The following is a 20,992-nucleotide window of genomic DNA, read 5'->3' on the forward strand; positions in this document are numbered from 1 at the left end:
ACAGTTGGTAGGGAACAGAAAGACGCCCGCAGGGCCTGCATGTCATTGGTTCTGTGGCTTAGGCATACATCATCACCAGGGAGGGCCTGAAAATGCAGACTGATCGCCCCTCCCCCCCAGCTGCCGACCCAACAGCTCTGAGGAAGGGCCCAGGATGCTGCTAATGCTGTGTCCACGGACCACACCTGAAACGCACCGAGTCTTTGCAAGAGGAGGAACCATGTCTCACTCCCCAGCTGCACCACAGTGCCCCCAATAAATAATTCGCTGAATGACCATTAACACTGTCATTTCTAGAACAATTTTAGGACGTGCTTTTGTATACTTGTCGCAAGTATCCCGTACACAAATTTATTTCAAACATACGCATATGCCAGGCACTACAGCCCAGAATGGAAGGGGCTTTCCTTTGACATTATATCTGTCTCCATCCCAGACATGAGTTTCTCAACTTTCCCCTTCGCTATTTGAACAGTTCAGTCTTTGAGCCTTCTGCCGGTGGAAACAGACAACTCACTTAGCCAATTGACCCTAAAGAATACACCCTACTTATATTAAAAAAGGTAAATTTATTTCACACAGACTCATGCCTGGAGAGAACACAGGTATTGTGTCGACATTGGTAACCCAGACGTAGTCTCCGTAAGGGCTCGTCCAGTTACTGGACCCCCGAGCCTGAGGGCAGCCCAGGGCCCGAGCCCCAGGGAAAAGCGCTGCGGCGGAACTGGGGGTTTGTTCTGCTTGTCCTTTCACATTCACCGCTTTCCAAACCCTCTGCCGGAACTGCACGTCACCACAGTCACATTCATTCCAAAAACAGGTGTTTCTGTTAAATTCAGCTGTCTTAAACTGCCAAATATTTTAGATCCCTATGCCAGCTTTAAAAAAAAGTGTTTGAAGGCCCTGGCCGGTTGGCTCAGTGGTAGAGCGTCGGCCTGGCATGCAGGAGTCCCAGGTTCGATTCTCGGTCAGGGCACACAGGAGAGGCGCCCATCTGCTTCTCCACCCCTCCCCCCTCCTTCCTCTCTGTCTCTCTCTTCCCCTCCCGCAGCCAAGGCTCCACTGGAGCAAAGATGGCCTGGGCGCTGAGGATGGCTCCATGGCCTCTGCCTCAGGCGCTAGACTCTGGTAGCAACAGAGCAACGCAGGGATGGGCAAAGCATCGCCCCCTGGTGGGCGTGCCGGGTGGATCCCGGTCGGGCGCATGCGGGAGTCTGTCTGACTGCCTCCCCATTTCCAGCTTCGGAAAAATACCAAAAAAAAAAAAAAAAAAAGTGTTTGTAAAACAATCAATCAGATGTAATTGATGCTTCCAGAATTACACAACTAGTTTCTGAGAAACATGACCGTGAATAAGAAAAGCACTGGAGATGTAGGTAATAGTAGGGAGAAACACACACACACACACATTATTTTTGTATTTCCTAATATCAACCTAGAATGAACAGAAAAAGACCAAGCTTAAAACAGCCAAGAAAAGACAGAGGTCTGCTTTTTAGTAGTGAAGTCTAGTATATGAAAGCCTCTGTCCCGTTTACTTGGGGTGACTGTCATAAATAATGGCTTTTGTCCCGAGAACTTAGCTGCAATAGTTTCCTTCTCTTGTTACCATTCAAAGGAAAGTTTTCAACATTCCCAGTCAGGATGGTGCCCATTAAGCCTGTGTAAGAAAAAATTGCCTTGCGAAGTCAGAATAGCCTGAGAATTGATGTCTTAAATTAACTCGAGTGTGGTTTAATTTTTTTAAAAAAAATCAGGCCATTGTGATTTTTATTCCTGGAACCAGGTATCTCTGCTGACCTTATTAAACCCAAAGAAATAGGTCTGAGATGTTCCTTTTTTTAAAAAAATAGGGGCTATTTTAAAACCAAGTTTAGCAACCTGGTACACTGGAAGGAAGTTAAAAATGTCAAAGGCCTGTGTCCCCAAATCCAGCCCCTCGCCTCGCAATGCAGGTGCAGAGAGACCGGGCCTTCCTCACGCTGGTTGCCTGAACCTTGCTGAGGAAAATACAAGCAACATTCATTTCGAGCCACCTGATGGAAAATAACTAAACTTTATCTTAGAGACAGGGAAAAGAAAGTGAAGACAGCACTGAAACTTAACCGCAAAGGACAGAGATTTTGAATATTGCAAGTCAAAACTTTAAACACAGAAATTTTAAGATACTGATTAACTCAGAAAAAAAGAAGTCCCACAATTAATTGAGTGACTCGCTAGTGAGCGCCATGCAAGTGGTTAGGGAAAGAGATTTTGGGGGGACCTTGAGTTTTCCTGACAACTGCGGTGGCAAGAATTGGGTCCAAGGAACAATTGGTATTTCTTCTTTTCATAATCAAAATGACAGATTTCTGGCCTTAATTTTATTTTTCTTTGTTCCTTTCAGTTTATTCTTTGTGACTTGCATTGACCAAGTGAACCATATAATTAAAAACTAGCATTACTTATGGAAATCCAATAAATATAAATAAGCAAAAATTCCTATAGGCAGGCAGGACTGTCATTAGGTCATGGTGGGGAGGGCTAGCTTTTCTTCTCCCCAAATACTTCCTGAATCTGGCTAATCCAGAGTTTAAAGATGGGAAGGGGGAGAGGATTGAACAGTCATCTTTTAAGGATTTTAAAAATTTAAATCTACCAGGACCTAAGTCAGAAAAGCAGCAGCTTCTTTGACCATTTTTTAAAATGTTATATACCTCACCACTTTAAGACTTTTCATATTTCCAATTCAGAGAAACTAAACAGTCTCAGTTTTACTTGACACAGGGTTAAATACGTTTTACATGTAGAATTTGAAGTTCTAATAATAAAGACAGTTGTTCAAGTCAAACAGTCAACCTGACTTTTTCTTCTAACACTATTTGATGAAAAATTCTTTCTTTTTATTTCTGTGGGAACTGCAAAGGTTTGGGCACAACCAATTCCAAGAAAGATATAATATAAACTGAGCAAATTTAAAGCGTGTATGAGTTTTTATCCATGGGGCTCTCCCAGAGCAAGAACTACAAATAAAATTTGTTACACTTCAGTGGGAAAATGTACAATACATCACTAGGTTCAGCAAAACTATACACTCCTCTCCCCCCCACAAACTTTTTCTTAAAATGTTTGCAGAAAGGAAAACTACCTTAAAGTAACTCCAAACTTCAAATAACAAAGCATTCTTCCAACATACCATCAACCAGAGCATATCTTACAAGATCAAGGTCACAAAAATAAACCTGTTGCCAGCAATTATGCTGTAATTCTAGGAAGTTCTTAGTACTTTCCAGAGTACCTGTCCCTCCATTAAACAGTCCAGAACCCTCTTCTGAAACCATGAGGAACTGGATCTGGTCTGAATAGACCTGTGTGGATAAGAGCTGACACACTCTCACTCCACGGACAGTTGACTTCTACAGTTCCACCGACATCCTCTGACCTGCGAAGGCTGGCATAACCCACAGATTTAACCTGAAAAAGACAGGCAGAGTACAGATTAGACTTCTCCTTTTCCTGAATTCTAGGCTGCTCAAAGGAAAACATAGGAAGAACCGAGGATTGGGAATTGGGAACACGCCTCACTGCTACAGAAGCCCACTTCCCAGGGTGCCTTTCCATAGATGACATGCGACATCAACACCACAACTATTCAAATTCTACAAAAACCGCAAAAAGCACCTGGCCTGTGGTGGCACAGTGGATCAAGTGTGGACCTGGAATGCTGAGGTCGCTGGTTAGAAACCCCGGGCTTGCCCAGTCAAGGCACATAAGACAATCAATGAACAACTAAAATGAAGCAACTATGATTTGATACTGCTCCTTCCCTTGACCTCTCTTTTCTTCCTCTTTAAAATCAATAAATCTTTTAAAAATTTAAAAAAAAATCGCAAATAGCCATCTGAGAAACATAACATTTTAATAGATGAAATAAATACTCCAGTACATGCAAGGTAAAAACTTGACATTGGGAGGGAAAAATCACTCTATAGTGTAAATTAGAAAATAAAACACACACTCACAGTAGCTTTTCCCCCATTTTCAAATCACATGGCAAGGTCAGACTCTTTCCACACCAAGTATACACCTAATCCAATTTAAAAAATAACAACATACAAAAAAAAGGTAGCTACATCCATGTCTAAGGAGTGAAAACTGAGGTAACCTTTCTTTTAATTAGAAAATGAAAGACCAAAAAAGAAATGAACCCATGACTTCCTTCCTGCCCAATTAATTCATAAAGTTTAGCTGAAGGATTCCTGAAGAGGAGTTGGGGGTGGGTGGGGGTCAATCCCGCAACAGTAGATTGATTACACATCTTCTATCTCCAGGTCCCTACTGTGTATGGGATGCTGGGCGTGGGCCGTGTATGTAATTGGATGTATGGCCCAGCCTTCTGGAAGAAGATTTCTCTCTTGCGTTTAACGTGGGGGGGTGTGGGGTGGGAGAGAGCTTCACCTATGATTTCTTTGGTATAAATGGAGAGGGGCAGACAAGGATCTTCCTTTAGCCTGGGAGTGGAAGGAGGGGACGGGGTGGATGGGAGTGCTAATTCACAGAATTGGAATTCACTGGCGGTAAAGTCCTGGGCGAAGACCTCTCCCTTAAAGCCTGAGATAGCAGGGTGCAGCCTTCAGACACGGCACAGGCCGAGTTCCTCAGCCTCTCCCTGTGGTCCGACATCTTGGCGCCCCCGTCAGGGTACTGCGCCAGATCCCTGAGGCACTGGGTCAGGAGCACGCAGGCTGACACCACGCTCATGGCCCCACCGAGGATGGCAGTCTGCACCGCCTTGCCCTCGGAGCTCAAAGCCGCCGCGCGACCCAGGAACTGTGGCTCGGTGGCAAAGCCCACCAGCGCGCTCACCGCCTGCACTAGCGGCCCGCTGAAAAGTGCGCAGCGGCTGCGCGCCAGCTCACTGGGCGCCGCTTTGACCTCGCGCACGCAGGCCAGCAGCGCTGATGCGCTCGTGCTCATGCACTTGACGCCCAGCTTGAACTGTTCGCGCGCAAAGCGGTCCCGGGACTTGTCACTGGCCAGGGCGCATGCATCTGTCAGGAACTTGAGGTTACGCGACAGGCCCTGTGACACCTCCAGCAGCAGCTGAGGGGTCATCTCAGCCAGTGGAGTGGCACGCAGCATGGCACAGCCCTGCTCCACCTCGTGGCGGCAGCGGGTCACACGGTAGCGGTCCACCAGCCCCGGCTGCGCGGGCTGGGCGCCTGGCGTGGCCACTGCCGCCAGGTAGGCCGCGTGGGCTGAGCATTCCGTCAGTGACACCACTAGGTCCCCCAGCTCCAGCAGGCTGTCCCCGGCCTCTCCGAAGCGGCCCATGTTGAGCTGGCTCTGCACGTCGTGGGTGAGGATGGAGAGCCCCTTGGTGCGTGCGATGATTGTGTCCCGGCATTGCTCAAAGGACTCGGTGCCGGCACCGGTGGAGGCAGGGCCCTCGAAGAGCACAGGCCGGGCCTCGCTCGACAGCAGCAGCAGGTCAGCCACCAGCTGCATCTTGCCCTTGCACTGGTCGCACACCGACACCAGCCTTTTCCGCGGCTGTGAGCTGGTCCCGCCGACTGCGCTCGCAGGAGCTGGAGAAGTTGCCTCGCCAGTGGGCTTCCCCGCGCTGCCGCTAGCCATTGCGCCCGGGGGGCACTGGCATGCCGCTGGGGAGCCCGCTACCGCCGCCGCTGCCACTGCCGCCACCCCCGCGGCCGTCGCAACTCAGCTGGCCAGGTCCGGGGTGCCTTCCCCGCACCATCATGCCATCCACCGCCGCGGGCGGAGGGCGCGGGGCAGGCCCGCGGGGCAGGGGACGCAGGAGGCTCTTCACGGTGTGGGGAGGGGCTGCGGCGTTTGGCCTCCAGCCTCCGGGAGGGCTTGCAGGAACCATGAACCGGGCACAGCAAACTCACAGTACGCGCTCCTCGTCGTCGGGCCTCCAGGAAAGTCCCTTCTGCCGGGCTGCCGCCGTCGCCTTCCTGGGCATGGCCCGTCCCGGCCGCTGGAGCGGGAGGGCGGGAGGGGAAGCTGGGAGTTGTCCTTCCTTCCTTTCTTTGAAATCAAAATCCTTTCCTCGGGGAGGAGAGCATGCGGTGGCCCGGGCGGGCTCTGCTGTCAGCCTCCTCGGCTCGGCGGCGCACGTGGGCTTCAGGAGCCGGGACCCCGCCCGGCGGCACTTCCCCGCGACGGCAGCCCGGGCTGGTGCTTGGGGACGCGCGGTCGCCCCGGCGCATCTCCTGCCTCCGGCTCTCGGGAAACGGCCCGGCAGCGGCGGCGGGGCCGAGGGTGTGGCCGGTGCTGGCGCGGCCGCGCCGAGTCAGTCGGGCGGGAGCTGCACGGATTGCGCACAGAGGCCGTCCGCTCGCGCTCTGCCCGCCGCCCGCCCGCCACGCCCGGCGACCCTTCCCGCCTCGCGGCTCACAGTGCGCGGCCCGGCGCCCAGGAGGCACGCCCTCCGGCCCCGCGGCCCGCAGCCTGCTGTCGGCGCGAGTCCATGCCCCGCGCCTCTTCTCGGTCTCGCAGTGGCTCAACTCTCCTGGGACCCCGGGCCCTGCGCATCGGACGCCCTGCGCGCGTGTCCCCGGCGGCTGGCCCAACTCAGAAGGTACCCACGACGCTGCGGCCACTCGCCCGGGCCCCGGCTCCTGCCATTTTTGTCAACCTCCAACTTCCGAGCAAGCCGGAGAAACTGAAAGGAAGGGCGGGGGCCGAAAGGCAGAGGGAAACACCGCCTCCTCCCCGCTCTACACCTCGGACTGCGGCCGTGGGCGCGCCGCCCGCCCGCCGGGCTGCTGGAGGCTGTCCTGGTCCCGGCTGGCCTCGCCCCCGCTCGCCGCCGCCGCCGCCTCGGCCGCAGCCTCCCTGGAGCCTATAGAAATCTTTTGTGTGGCGTCACCGCCTTTCGTTTAAATCCCGCTTCCTCCTCTTGCCTTCCTCCGCCCCCTCGCCGCTGCCGGATGCTTGCGCGATGCGCTGCTCCTCCCCCGGGAAGCGGGCGGCTGCGGGAGGACGCCACCGCCCACCGCGGACGCCGGGCCGGGCCGGGCCGGTGGTCCCGGGCCTCTCCATGGTTACTGGTGAGAGGCGGGGAGGAGGGACGGGACAGAGGCTGCCCGGGTCAGGGCTCTGCGCGCGCCCTGGGTAGTTGGGGCGCAGCCGCCAGTTGGCCTTACGTAAGCGCTCAGCCAGACAGGGGCTCCACGCGTCCTCCCCGCCCAGGGAGCAGGTCTCAAAGGTGACCTGTTTTCTGGACTAGATGGAAGATACTCTATACCATCTCCTAATGACTTGCTGGGGTCCAGTGTTCGCGTTTTGCGGGACATCGTCCGGTTTTCCAAGCACTCCCCCTGCCCTTTGTGTGGCTGATCGTCTCCCACGGTGGGATCTGGGTGGGATCTGAGGGGCTGAGCGGGGTGAGGAAGGCGCACTGGACATGGAGTTCCAAGAGCGCAGCTGGGTGCTGGCCTCGTCCTCCCTTTAACTCAGTGCAGTTAGAGCGCGGGCTCTGAATCAGACTTCCTGGGGTCATTCTTTCCCTAGCCATTTATCAGTTGTGAGCTAGTGCCAGTTCTCCAAGTATCCGTTTTCTCATCTTGAAATCAGATACTCTGCAGTGCCTGCTTGAATACTTGGCTGACAAATAGTAGCTGTCAGAATGATCCTTGATTGGCAGTTTGCCCTCCCATAACCTCCAGGTCTCTGGCTACATAATGGAGTAATCGTGGCCAAGCCTTTGGAGGAAAACATTATTATCCCTGTTTCTCATAAGAAAACTGATGCTCAAATGCCTTAAGTGCCTTCCTAAGGTCAGGAAGGTGGCATACAGCCCGCAAGAAGCCCACTCCAGCCTCTTCATTTCAACCAGACCTTATTTTGCAGGAAGTGGTTGAAGCACCTGTGCTTCCTCCCAGACAAGTGCCCCACCCCTTAGTCCTGAAACAGGCCCTCTAGGTGCCCAGCCCACCACAGGCTGGGTGTGTACAGCCAATGCACACATTTGCTCCTCTGTCCCTTTCTAGGACCTGGAGTCACTTTTTCAGCCAGTTGTCACGGTTACTAGGATGACTTTGCAATTTATTGTCCAAACTGAAATACTGTTAATTAACCAGGAACAACAAATACAAACAAACCTGAATAGGAGTCACCCTACTTATAACAAAGTGTTCTTAAGAAACCTTCTAGAATCTGAATAAGCCTCTTAGTTATCTGCAAAACAAGGCAGATAAAACTGACAATTTTCTGAACAAGCAACAATTCTGTAGGGTTAATCCCTTTTATTTTTGTACGAGGAAAAACAGTTGGATAAATCAAGCTCTTTGCAGAATTACCTAGGAGTAGCACCTCAGTTCTGCTTAGCTCCAAAAATGTATTATGGGAAAGAAGTCAAACCCGTCCCTCTGTGCCAGGTTAGTCATGAAACTTCATTGGAACTGGGATTTTTTTTTTCCAAGGCCACTGGATACCCCAGGGTCCTATCTTCCTTTTCTTTGGTGTATGCAGCCTGTTTTGTTGTTGATAATAGAGAGCTTATATATTCCAACAATGAGCTGTGTTACTCAGACTGCCCACTGTAGTCAAGGATTTTGGTTCAGCATTAAAAATCTGATAGAATTGTTTTTCTTGGTCCTCTCTGCTTCATTTTTCAGATAGGGCAACTCCTAATCTGATCCTTCCAGGGACCCACTGCCTTCCTTCGGGTCACTTTTACTTTATGCCATCGGTCATTCACTCCACGAACTGGGCAGCTACCAGGTGCCAGGCTCTGTACTAGGCCTATAAGGAATATGAGGGCCCTACCCCTCTGGAGAACCAAGTTCAGAGAGGGCAACGGAGTCACACGGACAAGGAATCACAATTTCACTATTGGGACAGTGAGAGCAGAGAGTAAAGAAACTATGGCAGAGGCCCTGGCCGGTTGGCTCAGCGGTAGAGCGTTGGCCTGGCGTGCGGGGGACCTGGGTTCGATTCCCGGCCAGGGCACATAGGAGAGGCGCCCATTTGCTTCTCCACCCCCTCCCCTCCTTCCTCTCTGTCTCTCTCTTCCCCTCCCGCAGCCAAGGCTCCATTGGAGCAAGGATGGCCCGGGCGCTGGGGATGGCTCCTTGGCCTCTGCCCCAGGCGCTAGAGTGGCTCTGGTCGCGGCAGAGTGACGCCCTGGAGGGGCAGATCATCGCCCCCTGGTGGGCAGAGCGTCGCCCCTGGTGGGCGTGCTGGGTGGATCCCGGTCGGCGCATGCGGGAGTCTGTCTGACTGTCTCTCCCTGTTTCCAGCTTCAGAAAAGTACAAAAAAAAATAAAAAATAAAAAAAATAAAAAAAAGAAACTATGGCAGAGATAGTACTGCTTACCAAATAGTAGCAACTGAGTAGAACCATGTGATCAATTCTGACCAAAGACATTAGGTGTGGTGATGAGCGGGCCAGAACTCTCCAGTCTCCCTGCAGTGACTGCTCCGAGCCTGTGTTCTAGATGCTGTGGGTAAAAGATGGCGGAGCCCCCATGAGCCTACGTGATCATGAAGCAGACCCTCTATAGACCCGTGTTGGACATAAAACATGAGCAAAAGGTAAACTCAGCTGTAAGTGACTGAGATTTGAGGGTGATTGCTGTAGCATATTTTAGTCTAAGTTGATTAATAGGGAAAGGCTGTGTCTGCAATGGTATTCTCTTTAGAAAACAGCAGCCATTACCCCTTCTATCCTGCTTTTAAAATTATAATATGAACCAAAGTTACTTTGCAGAGTATTTTTCATTAAAATGGAAAAGAGGAAAGCTGAAATCATGTAGACTGAAGGACTGATGGTTGGGGAGGGGGGGGGTGAATGGAGCAGATAAGAGGAAGAATGTATTCTCTGGCTCAAGGGCACTAATTAGTAGTAATTTAACAAGAAAGTGAACGAACAGGCACATAGAGAGCTAACTGAGGATTTGGGGAGGGATGAAGGGTGAGACTGGCAGATGGGGCATGCAGGTGGGGAAACCCTCTCCCTCCTCCTTGCCTATTCTAGACGGTGCAGCCACCACCTAGACTTGAAGCAGTTTTAAGACAACAGTGTGAGCACCCTGATTTATTTTATTGTGCTGAAATATTCATAACATAAAGTTGACCATCTTACCCATTTTTTGTGAATGTATCCCTTCTCTGATAGTGAGTATATTCTCATTGTTGTGCGGCCATCACCACCACCCATCTCCAGAAATCTTTCATCTTCCCAGACTGAAATTCTGAACCCACTGAACAGTAACTCCTCCATCACCTTTTCCCTCCAGCCCTGGAAACCACCATTCTACTTTCTCTTTGTACATTTTTTTTTTTTTTTCATTTTTCTGAAGCTGGAAACAGGGAGAGACAGTCAGACAGACTCCCGCATGCGCCCGACCGGGATCCACCCGGCATGCCCACCAGGGGCGATGCTCTGCCCACCAGGGGCGATGCTCTGCCCATCCTGGGCGTCGCCATGTTGCGACCAGAGCCACTCTAGCGCCTGAGGCAGAGGCCACAGAGCCATCCCCAGCGCCCGGGCCATCTTTGCTCCAATGGAGCCTTGGCTGCGGGAGGGGAAGAGAGAGACAGAGAGGAAAGCGCGGCGGAGGGGTGGAGAAGCAAATGAGCGCTTCTCCTGTGTGCCCTGGCCAGGAATCGAACCCGGGTCCTCCGCACGCTAGGCCGACGCTCTACCGCTGAGCCAACCGGCCAGGGCCTCTCTTTGTACATTTTGACTGCTCTAGTAACTTATATAAGTGGAATCATACAATATGTATCCTTTTGTGTCTAGCTTATGACTTAGAGTCAGGTCTCGAAGGTTTATTGACATTGTAGCATGTGTCAGAACTTCTTTCCCTTTTAAGACTAACATTCCATGGTCTATCTGTAGGCCTGCTGGGTTTTGATATCCAACTTTCACATTGCACTCCAGACTTAAGACCAAGGACCAAACTGTATCTGGTCCACAGTGTCACCTGGCAGTCAGTTCAGGGCATTCTCTACCCTAATGTATCCTTTGGAGCAGCGTCCCTCTGGTTTGTTTTTGTACTGTTAGGTGGGCTAATTCAATCTCAGACAATCTTTCTTACACACAACCAAACATCACCTTGCTTTCAATGTAGCTCTCTTCTAAAGGAGAGGAATTTATATCTGGAAAATTTACATTTCTCCTCCCCTTTTTACAATACAACTGATTTGAAATACCATGGCTTAGGTAGGGTTTCCTCTTATTTAAAATAGGGATATTATCATCGCCATGTTTCCCCTCAGGTTCTGACCTCCTGTAAACTGTGTATTGTTTATCTCCTCTGCTAGTCTGCAAGCTCTTTAGGACAGGGACCTTGTTACATTAACCTTTCCCTCTGTGCCTCCCCTGGTTCTTGGTCCACAGTAGGCCCTTACTAAATAAATTCTCCAACAGTTTACCTGAATCAAGTTCCAAATGCCAAAATGGTAAAAAAAAAAATACGATCAATCCAGATGTTTCCACATCGGTGGGTTATAAAATGAACTTCCTCCTTAGATGAAGGTCAGTAGCCCTGGAATTTTTTTTTTATACAATCCCAACAATTTCTATAAAACCCTAAATGACTTGTTTTCTGTATAACCAGATACTGTGGACCAGGCTTCCCAGCACTTCTGCACCTTCACTTGGCAGCTGGCAAAATGAATGAACAGGGTGACCCCTCCTAGCAGAGCACATGATCGACCACAGCTGTGCATGTTTTTTAGCAGGACTGCACCAGGACAGGGCTCCGAGCCACTGGGTGGAGCAATAGGCCCCGGGGAGAAAGCTTATGACATTTCCCCTATGATTTCAAAAAAAAAGAAAAGAAAGAAACTTCTTTTTCTTGGGAGTAGTTTCTGCTCAAAGTCAATAGAAAATGTCACAGCGTGTGTACATCTAGATACATGCACAAATATGGACATTATCAGCCACCACTATCGGGAGAGAATTTAAACTGCAGGGGTCCTAAGAGCGAAGGTGAGGCAAACATTGTTAGCTGCCTTGTCAACAACTATTTCCTCTCTTGCCTTGATAAGAAAATCCCAATTTTATTTAGGGTGACAATGTATCCAGCTAGAAGACAGCCCCCCCCCCCCTTGGAGGGCTAGGCCGGTTCTAGCCAATGAGATATAAACAGAAGTATTGTGTGGAATGTCCAAGCAGGCTGCTTAACTGGAGCTGACTCCATTGAAAGGTATGTTCCTTTTGGCTTTCCTTTTTCTCTCTCCTGTGGACGAAATTCAGCCTGATGGTCGGAGCATCAGTGGCCATCTTGGAACTTGTGGTGACCTTGAGGATGGAAGCCACAGGCCAGTATATAGAGCAGGATGACGAACACACTGGGAGTCAGCTGACTGAAGAGCCACAATATCCTAGATGCTTAGTTTCCATCTGTGTCTGTGAAAGCAAAATCAAGCAGTAACAACAAAACCCTCTTTCTTTTCTTAAGACACCTTTTAAAAGGTTTGGTTTTCAGTTATTTACAGCCTACTAATCCTATCCAAGCGAAGTGGCTAGTTTGCTAGGCCTGATGTAGCAAAGTACGACAGACTGGGTAGCTTAAGCAACAAACGTTTCTTTTTCTCACTCTTCTGGAGGCTAGATGGTCCAGATCAAGGTGTGGGCAGGGTGGTTTCTTCTCAGACCTCTCTCCTTGGCTTGTTGATGACTGTCTTCCTCCCTGTGTCTTCACATGTCTTCCCCCACATACATGACAATGGCCAAATTTCCTCTTATAACGACACTTGTCATATTGGATGAAGGCCTACCCTAACTACCTCATTTTAACTTAGTTACCTCTTTAAAGGTCCTGTCTCCAAAAAACAGTCACATTCTGAGATACAGGGGATAGCACATATGCAATTAGGGGGATACAATTCAGACCATACCACAAGGTACGAATAAAGAACTTTATCGTGGCTCTATTTTTTTTTTGTCATTATAGAAAAATTGGTAATCAATGTCATCGATAGGATAGTAGGCAAATAAACTTGGTATATTAATACTAAACCATACAGTATCTGTCTAAAGAATAAAAAAGCACATCACATTGTATTAAGTGGGAAACATTGAAGCAGCTACTACGGTGAGCAGTTTGTACAGCCACCTGGATGTTTGCAAATGTATTGAAAAATGTACACAGTATGTGACGGACACTGGTGTATGTGAAGTATATAGAATTGTGGGGCAGAGAAGAATGTTTGGAACTCTGTTCTACCACAATGAGTGATTTATGATAATGAGTCTTCCTTGTGTAATTAAAAATTTAGAAGAGATCAGCGGACCTGCCCTTTAAAACTCAAATCTCAAAGCACCTCTGGCCAGAATTTTCTTCTTTTTTTTTTTTTTTTTTAATAATTTTATTTTTTTAATGGGGCGACATCAATAAATCAGGATACATATATTCAAAGATAACATGTCCAGGTTATCTTGTCGTTCAATTATGTTGCATACCCATCACCCAAAGTCAGATTGTCCTCTGTCACCTTCTATCTAGTTTCAGAATCTTCTTAAGATACAAAAATTGAAAAGGATGAGTCAGAGCCTGCAAATCGGGTTAACAGAAGAAACACTGAAGCGATTTTTAAAATGAAAAGTAATGTGGGGTTTAAAAAAAAAAAAAAGAGTAAAACTTTTTCGAGTGTCAGGGATGACAGGAGTATCTGAAAGCCGGTGGAATTAAATACTCTAAAAGTAATTTTTTATAGCTTCTTCGAGTTCGAGAGCTGCAGAAATACAGAAAGCTGGTGGAACTGAATCCCCTCGGCTGAGAGCAAAGCAGGGGCCCGCTGTACGCAGGGCCCTCTGAGAAAGTTGCTCAAAAGTTCTCAAAACTTCACAGAAGTGTCAGGAAGCCAAGGGGAAGCTCCTGACCCCGGGAACCGGGCTCTCCTGGAGCTGAGGCAGCGCCAAGTCACCTCACAGGCGAGGAACTGAGGCCTCGCAGGGCGCGGAGGAGGGTTCCTGAGGCCCGGAGGGAGCTTTTAGCTCGGCCCTCCCGTCGGAGAGAAAGGTCGTCCTCTGGCGGAAAAGGACCAGGAGCGAAGGCCGGGTGCGCCCCACTGCGCCAAGCCCCAGCCGGACCGGAGGAGGGATCTCGGGGCGGGACAAGATGGCGGGGGGCCGGGGCTTTTACAGCGGACGGGGCGGGGCCTGGTCAGGCAGTGCGCGCCCAGAGGCGGAGCAGTGAGGGGGCGTGGCCGGAGGCGGACACAGGGTCGGGTCCCGGAAAGGGGCGTCTGGAGGCGGGGCCGGCAGCTCGCGCAGGCGCGTTCAGGCGGTGTCGCGGTGAAGATGGCGGCCTCCGGCTGGGCCCGCGCGGTTGTGGTCCTGCTCTGTGCGTTTGATCTGCTGTTGCTGCTGCTGCAGCCCTTAGCCTGCGCAGACGAGGGCCCGGCCGGTAAGCCGGGAGAGGCTGCCCCGCCTGCCCCGAAGAAGAAGAAGAAGGATATTCGGGATTACAATGATGCGGACATGGCACGTCTGCTGGAACAGTGGGAGGTCCGCTGCGCGCGCACACCCTCGGGTTTTTCTCCGTCTCGGTCCCTGCTCCCCCTAACCTTCAACTCCGCTCGGTGTCACTACCTTCCGACCCCATAATCTCCTCTCTGCTTGTGCCACGAGTCCTTACTGATGAGCTCGAGCCACAGCTGACCCTCAGTGGCTCCCCGGACACCCTCGTCTTTTCACACCCGACCCAGGCCTCCATCCCAGTGCCCTCGTCACCGTTTCTGGGGTCTCTCCAGTCACGTGTCAGCCTCTCACATGGAGCCTTAATTTACCTTCAGTGTTCTGGTCACCCTTGCGTTGCTCCCCGTGGTCAGTGAGCCCTGCAAATGGCAGGGAGACCTTTTCCACTGTATACCTGAAGAATGGGGTGAGTGGGTGGTGAGGGCTGTGGTCAGGATTTCTTTTCAAGAGTGTCAGCTCAGGTTTAATAGTACTCCTCTCTTTCAAATCAGTAGGATTTCAGACTTCCCATTTGGGTACTTTTCCCTACTGAGAGTTTTGTAATTTGGGGGGGTTGACTTAATTTTGGAGGGGGCCGGCGCTGAAATTAAAGTCTAGTTGCTCTCTCTCGGGACTCACTTTTTTTCATTTAAAATTAAGAGCAATGACTTCTTTTTGTGGGAGTAAGCTTTGCTTACTGGAGTGTGTAATTACAGGGAGTTTGTAATAAGCTTTTTAGATAAACTTCACTAGCCAAAAGCACGTTGCTGCCTTTTTCCCTTCCAAATGTGGTTGTAGCGTCCTGGTTAACTTAGAATCAATCAGACTCTAGATTTTACTCATTGTGTAGCCTTGGGGAAGTCAAGTCTCCTATTTAGGCCTCAGGTTCCTTATTTCCAAGATGAGATTTTAACGGATGATTCCTTCCCACACTGATGTTTCATTATTTTGTGATTCTGTTCATGTGTTTGATAGAGGCTTGCAGACTCAGGCATGAGTTTAAATTACCATGTGATGCATTTGACTAGCAGAACACAGCCTTTTCCTGTTAATCTGCTGATAACAGCTGATAGAAAGATAGGGACAGAGTGGAGGGTGTGAAGACCACTAAGGAAGAGGGAGCTTCATGTAGCACTTCTCCATTTACCATCTCTCTTGCAATCTTCCAGTTTCTCACTGGCCTCTAGCAAGTGAAATTTTGTGTTTGTTTGTTTTTTAAAGCTGGGTCAGCCCACTTTATTATTATTATTATTTTTCACAGAGACAGAGAGTCAGAGAGGGATAGATAGGGACAGACAGACAGGAACGGAGAGAGATGAGAAGCATCAGTCATCAGTTTTTCGCTGCAACACTTTAGTTGTTCATTGATTGCTTTCTCATATGTGCCTTGACCACGGGCCTTCAGCAGACCGAGTAACCCCTTGCTCGAGCCAGCGACCTTGGGACCAAGCTGGTGAGCTTTGCTCAAACCAGATGAGTCTGCGCTCAAGCCGGCGACCTCGGGATTTCGAACCCGAGTCCTCCACATCCCAGTCTGACGCCCTATCCACTGTGCCACCTCTTGGTAACTGTGATTGTCATCTTTTTTATCCGTAGAGCCAGATAACATCTACTTTGCAGGGTGCATGCAAACTACATGAGCTAATGTTTGCAGACACTACAAATATGAGCGACCTTCCTCAGTATCAGTGATTTTTTTTTCCTGTGGAAGAGCGTATCCATCTTCACGGGTGCTTTTTTGTAGGAAACAGTACTCTCTGCCCTGGCAGAGATCCCTAAGTCCATCCCCTACTCTTTCTCTGCAGTTCTTTCTGTGACTCCTACAGGGTTTTTGAGAACTGTTATATGCGTCAGTATTTATCTGCCTTGCTTGCAGTATTTCATTGCCATTTTTACAATCTATGATATTGGGTAAATCGAGAGTGAAAAAACTGTAAAAACCCATGCCATGGGGCTCTCTGTGATTGGCGACCTGGAAAGACGGGCAGTAAGTACTGCTTGAAACCTAGGCTTGGCCTGAAAGTCAAGTAGAGGAAAAAACTGCTGGTTTTTTTTTTCCTGTTATAATGTAGGTTATAGTCCTATTCCTGACGAAGATGTTCTTGCCTCTGCCAGTTGCAAAACAGTTCTTTTTTTATTTTTTTTAAGTGAGAGGAGTGGAGATAGTGAGACAGACTCCTGCATGCGCCCTGGCTGAGATCTACCCAGCAATCCCCATCTGGGGCCAATGCTTGAGTACCAAGCTATTTTTAGCACCTGAGGCCATAGTTTGGACCAGCTCAGCCATTCTTGGTGCCCGGGGCCATGTTCAGACCAAACAAGCCACTGGCTGCGAGAGGGTAAGAGGGAGAGAGAAGCAGATGGTCACTTCTGTCCCTGACTGGGAATCGAACTAGGGATGTCCATATATATGCTGAGCCAATGCTCTATCCACTGAGCCACCAGTCAGGGCTGCATTTCTAATGATTGATGCTTTCCCCCCCTCCTGACAGAAAGATGATGACATAGAAGAAGGAGACCTCCCAGAGCACAAAAGGCCCCCAGCACCTGTTGACTTCTCGCAGCTAGACCCAGGCAAGCCAGAGAGCATATTGAAAATGACAAAGAAAGGGAAGACGCTCATGATGTTTGTCACTGTATCAGGAAGCCCCACGGAGAAGGAGACGGAGGAAATCACCAGCCTCTGGCAGGGCAGCCTTTTCAATGCCAACTATGACGTCCAGAGGTAAAGCTCTTCCCACCTTGCTGAGCAAAGTGTGGGCTGTGCTGGGACTTCCTGAGGCTCTTTATTTACCAGATGTTCTTTGAAGAATATTCATTATCGGTTAGAGCCAGTAAGTTACTGTTGCTTTTTTAGAGAGAGAGACAGGAACATGGAGCTGTTCCTATATGTGCTGCTGACTGGGAATTGAACCCAGCTGTTTTGTTGTTGTTTTTACAGAGACAGAGAGAGAGTCAGAGAGAGGGATAGACAGGGACACACAGGAATGGAGAAAGATGAGAAGCATCAATCATCAGTTTTTCCTTGTGACACCTTAGTTGTTCATTGATTGCTTTCTTATATGTGCCTTGACTGTGGGGCTACAGCCGACCAAGTAACCTTCTGCTCAAGCCAACGACCTTGGGACCAAGCTGGTGAGCTTTGCTCAAACCAGATGAGCCCGCACTCAAGCTGGCAACCTCAGGGTCTCGAACCTGGGTCCTCCGCATCCCAGTCCAACGCTCTATCCACTGTGCCGCCGCCTGGTCAGGCTGTTTGTTGTTTCAGTTAACTCATTTGATCCTAAAGTTTTATATATCTGAGTAAAAAGTTGTCTAGGTTATCCTCTTTGGGGGCCAAATTACTTAAGAGTTTGACAATGTGCTTCCTTTAGAAGTTTCTGCTTATTGGAGGATGCTTTTCTTGGTAGCTGTGCACACACATAAGCTTGGACCAGACTGCTGACAGGTAACTAGTATAAGGTGAAGGCGTCTGGTTTTCACAGCTCAGTATGATCCTAGGATGCAATTTTAAGGAATTTCTTTTTCCCACTTCAGTAACAGTTCTAAAATTTAGGGTCTTCACATGTCTTAGTTTAGGAAAGATGAAAGTATAGAAAGGAAGTGGGGTGCTGAGGGATTGTCGAGGGTGGCAGAGTGCTTTCGTCAGCCCAGACACTTGGGGGGACGGAGCAGTTCCCACTGACCCAGGGGCAGCCCCTCAGGAACAGAAGTGTGCTCCAGGCAACACTGGTGGTCCGCCCAGAGCCTGTTCTCTTCCTCTGTGCTCCTTGGGACCTGTCGAGTGTTGAGTGTGGACGCCCTGGGCCACTCGCTGTTAACCTCCGGAGTTAGCATTCTGTCCAGGAGCCAGGCGTCCTCTCAAACCCTCACGGACCGCTTACCATGACCCAGTTGAAACCGGTGGTTTCGGCCTTTATCAGCAGGAGCCTTGTGTCCAAAGAAACCTTAAGTGGGCACCTCAGAATTTAAAACGGCAGCTGCCACCTGCTTCTGCAGCACTGGCCCCTGCGCCCCGTCGTGTCCCTGGACGGGCATCCACCTGCCCCCACGAAGTCCGGTTCTGCTTCTGTTTTGGTCTGAGCTGAGGGCTTAACTCGTTGTCAGCTGGGATTTTTAGACATTAAATTTTAGAAGCTACTGGGCCTCAACCAGTCTAGTTTTTGTTCTGTATTCATGTAGAATTTGAAAGGAATTGTTTTTCCTGGTTAAGTGCCACAGAAAGTCGGCCCCGCCGGCCCCTTGCTGGCATGTGCTGACTCTGGTCGCCTCTCCCTGTCCAGGTTCATCGTGGGCTCGGACCGCGCCATCTTCATGCTGCGGGACGGGAGCTATGCCTGGGAGATCAAAGACTTTTTGGTCAGTCAAGACAGGTGTGCCGATGTCACTCTGGAGGGACAGGTGTACCCTGGCAAAGGAGGAGGAGGCAGCAAAGAGAAAAACAAAACAAAACAAGAGAAGGGCAAGAAGAAGAAGGAGGGAGAGCCGAAACCTCGGGCTTCGAAGGATGGCAATCGAGCTGGGAGTAAACGAGAGGACCTGTAACGGGCGGCGTGGCCTCTGCGGGGCTCGCGGGAGGGGCGGGCGTGCGCAGCCGCACATGGGTGGGCGCCACGTTTCTCCTGGAGAGGGTCCGCCACCTGACCAGTCTGTGGTGAGATGCCTGTTGAAAAGGCTGCAGGTAGGAAGACCGGTTTTATATTAACGTTGGACACTGCCAAATTCACATTTACTGAAAACTCACTTTAGATGGAAACCTGACTTGCTTTTTCCCATTTAACTTTGCGGGAGTCTCTGACTGCCGTGTCACCGTGTGCCCTCGGAGCCCCTGCCCTGATCTCGTGTCCCGTGGTTCCACGCGTTTTATTTTCTGTTCTTAACTGGAAAGATACCAGGTTCTAATCAGACAAACATAAAGACTTGGTTTAATTGAACTAGGCTGTTGATGCCGAGAAAACCTATTTTCATTGCGGTGAAATTAAAACGCCTTGGGAGGCCGTGGCCTGGTCTCAGTGGGTACGGCTTCATCTTGGCCTGCCGCGGTCACTGGTTTGATCCCGGTCAGGGCACTACGAGAAGCAACCAGTAAGTACACAACTAAAAACGGAACAATGGGGTGACGCTTCTCTGTTTCTCTCCCCTACCCCTTCCTCTCTCTGTCTCTCTTTCAAATCGGGGGGAGGGGGGGCTGGGAGCACTACATGGAGCTCTGGTATTTAAATATGTATACAATCAGAACACCGGATCTGCAAAACATGCAGAGAACAGAAAGTAATGTAACTTGGAGAGCCTCAGTGTTTCCTTTGACCTTTTTGAACTTGAGTCCTTGTCAGTTAAAGGGAACTCGGGGTGTCTGTTAAGTGTTAGGTGTCTGTGGAGTTCAGGTCTCCTGTTCTATGTCCCGTTTAGGAAACAGGAATACTGGTGTTAAGGTTCATGTGGTCCATTGAATGTGACAGTTTTAAAAGGCGTAGGTTGGAAATGGGCAGAGCCCTTCGGGGTGTGTGGCAGGAACCCTGATAACCTCATTCGTTTGTAAACATGTCTGATCAAGTGCCTGCATTTGTGCTGTCTCGGGACGGCACTCACGGGACGTCCCACCCGCTGGTGTTGGAGTCTGCTGTCCGTGTTGGCCTGCTCTGCATGGGAGTTAAGGGACTTATATATAGGTGTCATTTTTAAGAACTAAAATGTTTTGTAAAGAACTTCCATTGTGATTTTAACAAAATAGCACATGTACGCGGTTCGGAAATGCCATTAAAGGAGGGTACCAGGTGGGAGGTCCGTGCCCAGCGGCCGCTGCCACTACTGTCCCAACAGAAGCTGCTGTTCGTGTTTCCAAAACGTGTGTTGACCAGCTTATGATGTGTGTAGGGGCCTCGCAGCGTCCGTTTCCCCTGGTTTTGGTCACCCGTTCTCAGTTCTGGGCTCTGGGTGGGGTATTCGCCCTGCTGTTTCCCCAGCCTCCAGGTCACCCACTGCAGGGTGAAGAGCTGACCCCAGCTAAGTTTCTTTCTTTCTTTTTTTTTTTTTTTTTTTTGTATTTTTGTATTTTTCTGAAGTTAGAAGCAGGGAGGCAGACAGACAGACTCCCACATGTGCCCAACCGGGATCCACCCGGCACGCCCACCAGGGGGCAATGCTCGGCCCACCTGGGGTGTTGCCCCATTGCGGCCGGAGCCATTCTAGTGCCTTGGGGTAGTGGCCATGGAGCCATCCTCAGCGCCCGGGCCAACTTTGCTCCAATGGAGCCTTGGCTGCAGGAGGGGAAGAGAGAGACAGAGAGGAAGGAGAGGGGGAGGGGTGGGGAAGCAGATGGGTGCTTCTCCTGTGTGCCCTGGCCGGGAATCGAACCCGAGACTCCTGCACGTCAGGCCGACGACGCTCTACTGCTGAGCCAACCAGCCAGGGCCTCCAGCTAAGTTTCTTGAGCCAACTCAGGAAGAGGTGGCTTTTGTTTCTCATACAGTTTGAACCCAGAGGATGTGAGGCTGGAGCGACTGGAGCTGCCTTGGCCTGTCCAGAGGAGCTGTCAGACCCTGAGGGGACACGGGCAGACAGCCTGGCCCGAGG

The 20,992-nt window shown here is 50.2% G+C and overlaps 2 protein-coding genes across 2 annotated transcripts; one reads left to right on the forward strand and one right to left on the reverse strand.

Annotated features, from left to right (window-relative positions):
* Positions 1-3,881: 3,881 nt before the first annotated feature.
* On the reverse strand, positions 3,882-5,616 carry TLNRD1 (talin rod domain containing 1). Its single transcript, XM_066354583.1, has one exon. The coding sequence runs from the start codon at positions 5,614-5,616 to the stop codon at positions 4,528-4,530; it is 1,089 nt and encodes a 362-aa protein (XP_066210680.1). The 3' UTR covers positions 3,882-4,527.
* Positions 5,617-14,219: 8,603 nt separating this feature from the next.
* On the forward strand, positions 14,220-19,353 carry MESD (mesoderm development LRP chaperone). The gene is made up of 3 exons (XM_066354584.1): positions 14,220-14,470; positions 16,912-17,144; positions 18,703-19,353. The coding sequence occupies exons 1-3, from the start codon at positions 14,264-14,266 to the stop codon at positions 18,962-18,964; spliced, it is 702 nt and encodes a 233-aa protein (XP_066210681.1). The 5' UTR covers positions 14,220-14,263; the 3' UTR covers positions 18,965-19,353.
* Positions 19,354-20,992: the final 1,639 nt, after the last annotated feature.

The sequence above is a fragment of the Saccopteryx leptura genome, chromosome 13 (genome assembly GCF_036850995.1).
Source record: "Saccopteryx leptura isolate mSacLep1 chromosome 13, mSacLep1_pri_phased_curated, whole genome shotgun sequence".
NCBI lineage: Eukaryota > Metazoa > Chordata > Mammalia > Chiroptera > Emballonuridae > Saccopteryx > Saccopteryx leptura.

Coding starts and splice junctions, on each gene's coding strand:
- TLNRD1 (XM_066354583.1), bottom strand. CDS start 5,616: ATGGCTAGCGGCAGCGCGGGGAAGCCCACTGGCGAGGCAACTTCTCCA.
- MESD (XM_066354584.1), top strand. CDS start 14,264: ATGGCGGCCTCCGGCTGGGCCCGCGCGGTTGTGGTCCTGCTCTGTGCG. Junction 14,471..16,911: donor GTCTGCTGGAACAGTGGGAG/GTCCGCTGCGCG, acceptor CCCTCCTGACAG/AAAGATGATGACATAGAAGA. Junction 17,145..18,702: donor GCCAACTATGACGTCCAGAG/GTAAAGCTCTTC, acceptor CTCCCTGTCCAG/GTTCATCGTGGGCTCGGACC.